The sequence below is a fragment of the Phoenix dactylifera genome, chromosome 6 (genome assembly GCF_051530095.1).
Source record: "Phoenix dactylifera cultivar Ajwa chromosome 6, Ajwa_hap1_PhDact_Kaust_v1.1, whole genome shotgun sequence".
In the NCBI taxonomy this organism is placed as follows: Eukaryota; Viridiplantae; Streptophyta; class Magnoliopsida; order Arecales; family Arecaceae; genus Phoenix; species Phoenix dactylifera.
Genome location: NC_143195.1, coordinates 21871389 through 21882623, shown reverse-complemented (window position 1 = coordinate 21882623; position 11235 = coordinate 21871389). Strand labels below are relative to the sequence as shown.

Genomic DNA, 11235 nt, shown 5'->3' with positions numbered 1-11235 from the left:
GAGAAGGAGAAGGAGAGGTAGCAGGTAAGATGATACTCTGGAAAATCTTTCTTACCCTCCCCCTTCCCCCCCCCAGCCCCATATATATCAGGCTGGGGGGTTTTTCTGGGGATTGGTCATCGTGTGGCACGATGGGGTTGCCACTGACGTGGCCGTTACAGGGCGTCGTGGGGCAGCGCTGGGTACGGCCATGGCAGGGCGTAGTGGAGCTCCGCTTTGTACGGCTGTTACAGGGGATCGTGGGGCAGCGCCGGATTCGGCCGTTGCAGTGAGTAGTGGAGCAGGGGGCCTGGTGGGGACACCAATGAGCCAGCATCACTTTGGCTTGACTGCTAGTCCACATTTCTTGAGTCGTCCAGTTTTTATTTTTATTTTTTCTCGTTATTTATTTAAGTCAAGTTCGTGTCAGGTCCAATCCAATTCAAGTCCAGTTCAAGTAATGCTGAGTCAAGTCAATGTCGGTCCAGCCCAAGTAGTATTGAGTCCATGTCATAATAAAGTCTACATTCAAAAGAACCCTCCCAAAGCTCCAGCCGGTTCACTCATCAAAGCTCCAGCCGGTTCACTCATCAAAGCTCCAGCCGGTTCACTCATCAAGCACCAGCCGGTTCAGCTCCCCTGTTCCAAAGCGCCGTACTCGTCTTCTCCCCAGCCGGTTCCAAGGTGGTTTCTTCCCAACCGAATGAAGCTCCAAGTCCTCCTCCCAGCCGATCCCAGCCGACGAGTCGCCTTCCTCCCAGCCGACGACCGGTTCTCTTCCAACTCCAGCCAAAGAAGATGACGGGTCATCTTCTCCTCCAGCCGTTCCAACTCCATCGCCGACGGGTCATCTTCTCCTCCAGCCGTTCCTTGCAGAATCCCAAGAAGCATCCGTTCTTCATCCCAAAATACCAACCAGGTTCATCCCATTCGACTCCAGTGCCCTCCAGCCGTTCTTTGAAGCCCATGAGACGTCCCTGTTTCAAGGAAATATCAGCCGGTTGCCATGGGATTTTGAACGCTGCTGTTATTCATCCAAGAAGAGGCCATCCCGATCCATTTCAACATCGTATTCTCCATCACGAGTCTTCCCAGCTTCCACGGTTCCTTGGAACGATTAATTTCCATCACTTTGGCTTGAATGTATCAGCCGGTTACGGGGCCATTTATTTCTTCTTTATCATGTACTGGTTGCTCTGCCTATAAAAGGGGTTTATCTTGTTATGTTGGAGAGGAAAAAGAAGAGAAGCTGTTTGATGTATTGCCTGAAAGAAGTTTGGTGTCCAATCCCAAGATCCCACCCTCCTTCCTTCTTTAAAATCCTTCTCTTCTAAGTGACGCGGCGTCCCCCCTGACTTCCACAACTTCTTCTAGCGTAGGCGGCGCTCATCATCCGGCTTCCCGTTCTCTCTTCCGGACTCCTTCCCGATCCGGCGAATCTTCGTCCGGATTATTTATCCTTTGATTAGACTATTGTGTTTTGTTTTTCCAAACATCCTGCTACCTCAATTAACCCAGGACTTCTGTTCCAGATCTTGTCGGTTTCCTCCATCCGTCTCAACGAAGGGCGACCCGTCAGCGAATCAGGACCCTGGACTTGCCTCCCTCTTCCAGGATTTTTTTCTCGAGCATCGTGTCCGTGTGATCCTTCTACTACAATTCTGAGTAAGTCGTTATTGGATTCAGTTAAGTTCCCAAATTTTTATACTTAACAGCAGGAAACTTAAAGTAGAACAACGTGCCCTAATTATGTGTTGATTTCCTAATCATCAACGATCCTTCTTTAAAATTTGTTAAAGGAACTGATCAATTGTCGGTAGTTTCTTACAGTAAATTCGATTTTTAATATAATCATCTGATAGCTGTTAGATTTGAGTTGGCTAATAGTTTATGAATTGGGTTGCTGAAATCTAATTATATATATATAAAAAAAAAGAATTAGTTTGCATGCATTGATCTTGTTACACATCAATTTGGTATCAGAGCACGGTTTATTAGGGCACCATTTTCATGCATTAGTGCAGAACTTAGAATTACTAACCAGTTTTAATCTTTCCGCATCCTTTTCTGAGTATAGTTTATTTGGGTCATCAACATTAAGATTAAAAGTTTTTAGCTAGTTTGCTTGATCAACTATTCAAATGCAATTTAATGACATGACATAAAATGATAAAAAAATTTCTTGATTATAAGCATTTGCATAAAATAATCTAAGGGCTGAACCCATTAACAAGATAAGGTCGGGATTTCATCACTCGTCCTTAGCCCAAAAATCATCCCAGTGCATAAATATCCTAAGCCTAATTAAAATTAATTAGACGTTGGCCCCTAAGGATAATCGAGCTCAATAGGACGAAGACCACTGAAAGTTGCACCAATTTCGCTCTATGATCCCGGTCGATGTCTAGGCAAGCTTTGTCCCTTTAAGTGATTAAAGGGAGACAGTCTCTGTTCGAGGAAAGTGGGTTTTAAGTGGGACCTTTGCTACATGCAACGTGACCCCTCCACTTACCTGGGAGCTTACCTGGTCGACTAGGTTATTAGACCGGATTGGAGGCTTAAGTGTACTCTTCAACTCAGTTAGGAGCTGTCTAGAATTTTTAGGAAAAACCTTAGAAATTGTTGGGTGATGCATGTGTTTGCTTTATTGTATTAGGGTGTTTGTGTAAAAATAAAAAAATAAAATTCAAAGAAAAGCTACCCAAACTCCATGACTACCAGATCCGGAACTAGTTATCAACCAGACGAGCCTGAGTCCAGTCGTGGGATGGACCCTGACATCAGCTCAATCCTTAGAGAAATTAATGAGAAGCTAGGAAGGTTATGTACTCGAGTCGATGCCTTAGAAGAATACCAAGATAGGGGTAGTCCTTCCCAAGCCAATAACCCAAGAGAAAGAATTGATCACCCACTCTTTGATCGGAACCACCAACATGTCAATGACTATCCCAGGAATAGGCAAAACTTTGACAGAAATCACAATCGTCCACTAGATGACTATCCCAGAGAAAGGCCCCATCACAATGAAAGAGGTCGTGATCCTATAAATCAACCTCTTAATGATCACCGTGACATCGATGACCGTATACTTCGAAGTGTCAGGGTTGAGGCACCCAGCTTCGTAGGCCGCATGGATCCTCATGAGTATCTTGACTGGGAGTCAGATATGAATCATTATTTCGAATGGTACGACATGTCTGAAGAGCGAAAAATTCGATTTGCAAAAATGAGGCTTCTCGGTCAAGCCAAATATTATTGGCAGAATGTGGAACGTCTAATTTTACATAGGAGACAGGAACCCATCCGAACCTGGGATGAAATGAAGGATAAACTTAGGGAGAAATACCTTCCCACTTCCTATCAACAACGCCTTCTTGATCAATGGCAGACCTTGACCCAGGGAAACAAATCCGTCACTGACTACATCGCCAAGTTTGATGAGTATCTCATGCGATGTCATGTCAATGAGGATCCCTCTGTCACCCTTTCCCGATTTCGTGCCGGGTTAAGAAATGACATCCAACGAGAGCTTTTCATGCGAGAGGTCTATAGTCTAGAGCAGGCATATCAATTAGCTCAGGATTATGAGAGATTCCAAAGAATGCCAAACACTCGACCCAGTGAACCTAGAAACTCAAGTATACTAGGTCCTAGACCCGAACCACACCAAGTCCCCAGAACTAATCCAAATCCAACCTCAACCACCAGACCTCCATTAGTTGCTCCTCCACCCAGGAAAGAAGACCGAGGCAAAGGCATCCTGAATGAAGGACGTAGGGAGAGTAGCTCAAGGGGTAGATGTTTCAACTGTCATGGAATTGGACATTTTGCAAACCAGTGCCCTTCTCGTGCCCTACATATTGGAGAGATCGAAGAGGAACACCCTGGGGAAACTGTAGAAGACGAAGAAATTCACATAGCTGATCCCGAACTAGCCGAGGGATTCGATGAACCAAATTTCACTGAAGAAACTGAACCTGAAGTTAGGATAAATGTACTAAGATGTACCCTGACACAACCAAAGGAATGTGAAGATTGGCGAAGAATTACAATTTTTCATACCTACATAAACAATGGGAACAAGGTCTGTAAAATTATCATCGATAGTGGAAGTTGCATCAACGCAGTTTCCACTGATACAATTTCCAAGCTTGGACTTACACCCGTCGACCACCCCAGTCCCTACAAGGTCGCTTGGTTAGATACTTCATCCATACCTGTTAGATACCGTTGCAAGGTACCCATTAAGTTTCAATCCTACCAGGAAGAAATTTGGTGCGACGTTCTTCCTATGGACGTCGGAAGCATTATTTTAGGACGACCTTGGTTATTCGATCAAAATGCCACGCTTTTTGGTCGAACAAATACTTGCTCATTCATGCACAAAGGCAAGAAAATCACACTATACCCTTCACCACCAAAAAAGCCAAAGGATAGTAACCCAATAAAACCAAAAGAGGAAGAGCAACCCAAGGGATTACATTTGATCAACGCAAAAGAACTAGAAAGAGACATCAAAGAAAGCCCTTCTGTGTGGGTTTTAGCTGTTAAAGAAGTTAGTCTGAAAGAAACAAGCCCAATTCCAGAAGAAATGACTAATCTTCTTAAAGAATTTGAGGAACTCACCCCAGAGGAACTTCCTGATCAACTACCACCTATGAGGAACATACAGCACGCAATAGACCTAGTCCCTGGAGCGACCCTACCAAATGCCCCTCACTATCGGCTCAATCCTACTGAACATGCCGAGTTGAAACGTCAAGTCGAAGAACTCCTAAGAAAAGGATTCATTAGGGAGAGTTTAAGCCCATGTGCCGTACCTGCCCTTTTAACTCCAAAAAAAGATGGAACTTGGAGAATGTGTATTGATAGTCGGGCAATTAACAAGATCACAATACGATATCGATTTCCGATTCCCCGACTAGACGACATGCTAGATATGATCTCTGGATCGAATATATTTTCTAAAATTGATCTTAAAAGTGGTTACCATCAGGTTAGAATCAGACCAGGAGACGAGTGGAAGACCGCATTTAAAACCAAGGATGGACTATATGAGTGGTTAGTAATGCCGTTCGGTCTGTCAAATGCTCCCAGCACTTTCATGAGACTAATGACTCAAGTACTACGACCTTTCATGGGAACATTTGTTGTTGTCTACTTTGATGACATCCTCATTTACAGTAAAACAAAGGAGGAACATCTAGACCATCTTCGGCAAGTTTTCCAGACGCTTAGATCCGAAAGCCTATTTATCAACCTTAAGAAATGTGAGTTTATGACTACACGTGTTACATTCTTAGGATTTGTTGTGACTCCAGATGGACTATCTGTGGATCCTGAAAAGGTGAGTGCAATCAAGAATTGGCCCGTACCCCAGAATGTGCATGAAGTAAGAAGTTTTCATGGGTTAGCCACCTTTTACCGTAGATTTATTAAGGGATTCAGCACGATCATGACACCAATTACAGATTGTATTCGTAAAGGAGCCTTTGAGTGGACTAAGGCTAGTAACCGTGCTTTTGAGGAGATAAAGACTTTAATGACCAGTGCACCTGTGTTACGACTTCCTGATTTTTCTAAAGTCTTTGAAGTCGCATGTGACGCATCAGGTGTAGGAATTGGTGGAGTCCTAAGTCAAGACAAACACCCTGTGGCCTATTTTAGTGAAAAACTAAATGAAACCAGGCGCAAATACTCCACCTACGATAAGGAATTTTATGCCATAATTCAAACTCTTAAATTTTGGAGGCACTACTTACTACCACAAGAATTCATTTTATATTCAGACCATGAAGCCCTCAGATTCCTTAGTTCACAAAAGAAATTAAATCCTAGACATGGCAAATGGGTTGAATTTTTACAATCATACACTTTTGTATTAAAACATCGTTCCGGTGTAGATAATCGAGCTGCTGACGCGTTATCTCGAAAGGCAAACCTGTTGTCAGTAGTCAGTGTTCAAGTCACTGGATTCGAAAAATTAAAAGAAGAATATGATAACTGTCCTGATTTTGGAAAAATCATGTCTGCTCTCCAACAAGGAACTTCGAAAGAGATAGATAAGTATTCCCTACAAGAGGGGTACCTTTTCCTGAATAATAAATTATGTGTCCCGCATACGTCTGTTCGAGATTTTTTAATTTGGGAATTACACGCTGGGGGATTGTCTGGTCATTTTGGGAAGGCCAAAACTATTGAAGCCGTAGAGCGTCAATTCTACTGGCCCAGTTTGAAGCGCGACGTTGCCAAAATTGTGGCTCAGTGTCGAATCTGTGCTGTTGCCAAACAGCAAAGACAGAATACGGGATTATACACTCCACTTCCAATACCTGAATATCCCTGGAAAGATGTCAGTATGGATTTTATTCTAGGATTACCACGGACTGCCAAGAGACATGACTCCATCTTTGTGGTTGTAGACAGATTTTCGAAAATGGCTCATTTCCTGCCCTGTTCCAAAACCTTCGATGCTTCTCAAGTTGCCCGGATATATTTTAACGAAATCGTTCGTCTACATGGGTTACCCGAATCCATTGTATCAGACCGAGATGTCAAGTTTGTCAGTTATTTCTGGAAAACTTTATGGCATCTAATGGGGACAAAGTTAAAATTTTCATCTGCATATCATCCTCAGACTGACGGTCAAACCGAAGTTGTAAATAGAAGTTTGGGTAATTTACTTCGGTGTTTAGTAGGTGAAAATATGAAAACTTGGGATCTTTTACTACCTCGAGCCGAATTCGCATATAATAGTTCCGTCAACAGAACCATTGGCATGAGTCCATTTGAGGTTGTTTACGGTCAGCACCCTAGAAAACCTGTTGATCTCATTCCATTACCCATGCATTCCAGGACATCTGAGTCAGCTGAGTCATTTGCACAACATATTAGGGATCTGCATAAAGATATTATAAAAAAACTAAATATCAGCAATCAAATTTATAAACAATTAGCAGATTCACACCGCCGGACATCTGATTTAGCTGAAGGTGATTATGTTATGATACGAATTAGACCAGAACGATTTCCTTCTGGAACTGTTAAGAAATTGCATGCACGAGGAGCAGGTCCTTTTAAAATTTTAAAGAAGGTCGGATCAAATGCATTTGTGGTAGATTTACCACCAGATTTTGGCATTAGTTCTACCTTTAATATTTCTGATTTGGTTAAGTATAAAAAGCCAATAACGATACCCAGTGAGCCATTTGAGCCTAATCCCTCCTTTGAGAGTGAACCCTTACCTGAGTGTCCACGGCCAAAGTTTTCCAAGAAACACGATCGCATTGAGAGGATCCTGGACGAGCAGATTATTTCTACTAGGAGGAAAGGCTACCAGAGATACCTAGTTCGTTGGCACGGTCGGCCAGAGTCTGATGACACATGGATAACCCGAGAGGAACTGCAGCAGATTGATCCAGACATTCTTGAGCACTATCAAAGCCAGAAACAACTTCCTTCAACGGAGTTGAATTTTCTCCAGTCCGGGAGAATTGGTGGGGACACCAATGAGCCAGCATCACTTTGGCTTGACTGCTAGTCCACATTTCTTGAGTCGTCCAGTTTTTATTTTTATTTTTTCTCGTTATTTATTTAAGTCAAGTTCGTGTCAGGTCCAATCCAATTCAAGTCCAGTTCAAGTAATGCTGAGTCAAGTCAATGTCGGTCCAGCCCAAGTAGTATTGAGTCCATGTCATAATAAAGTCTACATTCAAAAGAACCCTCCCAAAGCTCCAGCCGGTTCACTCATCAAAGCTCCAGCCGGTTCACTCATCAAAACACCAGCCGGTTCACTCATCAAGCACCAGCCGGTTCAGCTCCCCTGTTCCAAAGCGCCGTACTCGTCTTCTCCCCAGCCGGTTCCAAGGTGGTTTCTTCCCAACCGAATGAAGCTCCAAGTCCTCCTCCCAGCCGATCCCAGCCGACGAGTCGCCTTCCTCCCAGCCGACGACCGGTTCTCTTCCAACTCCAGCCAAAGAAGACGACGGGTCATCTTCTCCTCCAGCCGTTCCAACTCCATCGCCGACGGGTCATCTTCTCCTCCAGCCGTTCCTTGCAGAATCCCAAGAAGCATCCGTTCTTCATCCCAAAATACCAACCAGGTTCATCCCATTCGACTCCAGTGCCCTCCAGCCGTTCTTTGAAGCCCATGAGACGTCCCTGTTTCAAAGAAATATCAGCCGGTTGCCATGGGATTTTGAACGCTGCTGTTATTCATCCAAGAAGAGGCCATCCCGATCCATTTCAACATCGTATTCTCCATCACGAGTCTTCCCAGCTTCCACGGTTCCTTGGAACGATTAATTTCCATCACTTTGGCTTGAATGTATCAGCCGGTTACGGGGCCATTTATTTCTTCTTTATCATGTACTGGTTGCTCTGCCTATAAAAGGGGTTTATCTTGTTATGTTGGAGAGGAAAAAGAAGAGAAGCTGTTTGATGTATTGCCTGAAAGAAGTTTGGTGTCCAATCCCAAGATCCCACCCTCCTTCCTTCTTTAAAATCCTTCTCTTCTAAGTGACGCGGCGTCCCCCCTGACTTCCACAACTTCTTCTAGCGTAGGCGGCGCTCATCATCCGGCTTCCCGTTCTCTCTTCCGGACTCCTTCCCGATCCGGCGAATCTTCGTCCGGATTATTTATCCTTTGATTAGACTATTGTGTTTTGTTTTTCCAAACATCCTGCTACCTCAATTAACCCAGGACTTCTGTTCCAGATCTTGTCGGTTTCCTCCATCCGTCTCAACGAAGGGCGACCCGTCAGCGAATCAGGACCCTGGACTTGCCTCCCTCTTCCAGGATTTTTTTCTCGAGCATCGTGTCCGTGTGATCCTTCTACTACAATTCTGAGTAAGTCGTTATTGGATTCAGTTAAGTTCCCAAATTTTTATACTTAACAGCAGGAAACTTAAAGTAGAACAACGTGCCCTAATTATGTGTTGATTTCCTAATCATCAACGATCCTTCTTTAAAATTTGTTAAAGGAACTGATCAATTGTCGGTAGTTTCTTACAGTAAATTCGATTTTTAATATAATCATCTGATAGCTGTTAGATTTGAGTTGGCTAATAGTTTATGAATTGGGTTGCTGAAATCTAATTATATATATATAAAAAAAAAGAATTAGTTTGCATGCATTGATCTTGTTACACATCAGGGCCGCGGCGTGCCTCAGGGGAACAGTCTGTTGTTGTCAAGAGATTGCCGACCCGAGGTCGGATTGCTGGATCAAGGGGCAACCGACTCGGGGTCGGACTGCGGAGCCGAAGATATCCGACCCGAGGTCGGATTGCTGGATCAAGGGGCAGCCGACTCGGGGTCGGGCTGCGGAGCCGAAGATATCCGACCCGAGATCGGATTGCTGGATCAAGGGGCAGCCGACTCAGGGTCGGGCTGCGGAGCCGAAGATATCCGACCCGAGGTCGGATTGCTGGATCAAGGGGCAGCCGACTCGGGGTCGGGCTGCGGAGCCGAAGATATCCGACCCGAGGTCGGATTGCTGGATCAAGGGGCAGCCGACTCGGGGTCGGGCTGCGGAGCCGAAGATATCCGACCCGAGGTCGGATTGCTGGATCAAGGGGCAGCCGTAGTCTTTCTGGGCGCGCGTGCCGCTCACGTGGGGCATGGTGGCTAAGTTCCCCCGTAACAGAATTGTTATAAGGAATAAGGCTAGACTAGTAGCAAAGGGGTATAATCAAGAAGAAGGTATAGATTTTGATGAAACCTTTGCTCCCGTAGCTAGACTTGAGGCGATTAGACTACTATTAGCATATGCATGCTCTAAGGACTTCAAACTATTTCAAATGGATGTAAAAAGTGCATTTTTAAATGGATATATTAATGAGGAGGTATATGTAGAACAACCTCCTGGTTTTGAAAATCATCAATACCCCAATCATGTATATAAGCTAAATAAAGCACTTTATGGTTTAAAACAAGCACCTAGAGCATGGTATGAGAGGCTTAGCAAATTCCTATTAGAACATGAATTCTCTAGGAGAAATGTAGATACAACACTATTTCTGAAAAAGCAAAATAAGGATATGTTATTAGTACAGATTTATGTTGATGATATCATTTTCGGTGCTACTTACAATCGCCTCTGCGAGGAATTTGCTGATTTGATGCAGAGTGAGTTTGAGATGAGCATGATGGGAGAGCTGAACTACTTTCTCGGGCTTCAAATCAAACAGTCTGAAGGAGGCATCTTCATCAATCAAGCCAAATATATCAAGGAGATGCTCAAGAAGTTTGACATGGAGGGAAACAAGTCAATCAGCACCCCCATGAGCTCATCATGCAAGTTAGACCAAGATGAATCAGGTAAATCTGTAGATCAAAAACTTTATAGAGGTATGATAGGATCTTTACTGTATCTTACTGCAAGTAGACCTGATATTATGTTTAGTGTGTGCATGTGTGCTAGATATCAGGCTAATCCTAAAGAATCACATCTAGTTGCAGTTAAGAGAATTTTTAAATACTTAATAGGAACTAAGAACATAGGGCTATGGTACTCTAAAGAATCTAGCCTAAACTTAATAGGGTACACAGATTCAGACTTCGCTGGATGTAAGCTTGATAGAAAAAGTACCAGCGGGTCGTGTCAATTTCTAGGAGAAAACCTTATCTCATGGTTTAGCAAGAAACAAAACTCGGTTGCATTATCCACTGCAGAAGCTGAATATGTTGCAGCCGGGAGTTGTTGTGCTCAAATCTTATGGATTAAACAACAATTAGAAGATTATGGCATTAAATAAGATAAAATTCCCATTAATTGTGATAATACAAGTGCCATAAACCTAACTAAAAATCCAATTCAACATTCAAGAACTAAACACATTGAGATAAGACATCACTTCATAAGAGATCATGTATTGAATGGTGATGTGACACTCCAATTTGTTTGTACTGATAATCAATTAGCAGATATTTTTACAAAACCCCTAAGTGAAGAGAGGTTTAGTGTGCTTAGGAGGGGATTAGGAGTGATTGATCCATCCTAGTGGTTCCACTAGATACATTGATTTTGATGATTACAATGTGGTTAAAAATAGAGTTTCTTTCTAATGATCATCAAATCAGATCTTAATTAAGTGATTTTCCGTCATTCGGCATGATTATAGCATGAGTTTTAGGTGCGTGCCAAAGTTAGAGACGACTCGAGTAAGTTTCAGAGCCGGCTCCTAAGGGGGAGTCGACTCGCGCATTGGCGGGAGTCGACTCGCAAAGATGGCAGCAGAAGGGGAGTCGACTCG

At 43.5% G+C, this 11235-nt stretch overlaps 1 protein-coding gene across 1 annotated transcript; it reads left to right on the top strand.

The window, feature by feature from the left end:
- Window positions 1–2746: 2746 nt before the first annotated feature.
- LOC149753350 (uncharacterized) lies at window positions 2747–6575 on the top strand. The gene is made up of 2 exons (XM_089923727.1): window positions 2747–5326; window positions 6402–6575. The coding sequence occupies exons 1-2, from the start codon at window positions 2747–2749 to the stop codon at window positions 6573–6575; spliced, it is 2754 nt and encodes a 917-aa protein (XP_089779853.1).
- The last annotated feature ends 4660 nt before the right edge of the window (window positions 6576–11235 follow it).

Coding starts and splice junctions, on each gene's coding strand:
- LOC149753350 (XM_089923727.1), top strand. CDS start 2,747: ATGGACCCTGACATCAGCTCAATCCTTAGAGAAATTAATGAGAAGCTA. Junction 5,327..6,401: donor TATCTGTGGATCCTGAAAAG/GTGAGTGCAATC, acceptor TTGTGGTTGTAG/ACAGATTTTCGAAAATGGCT.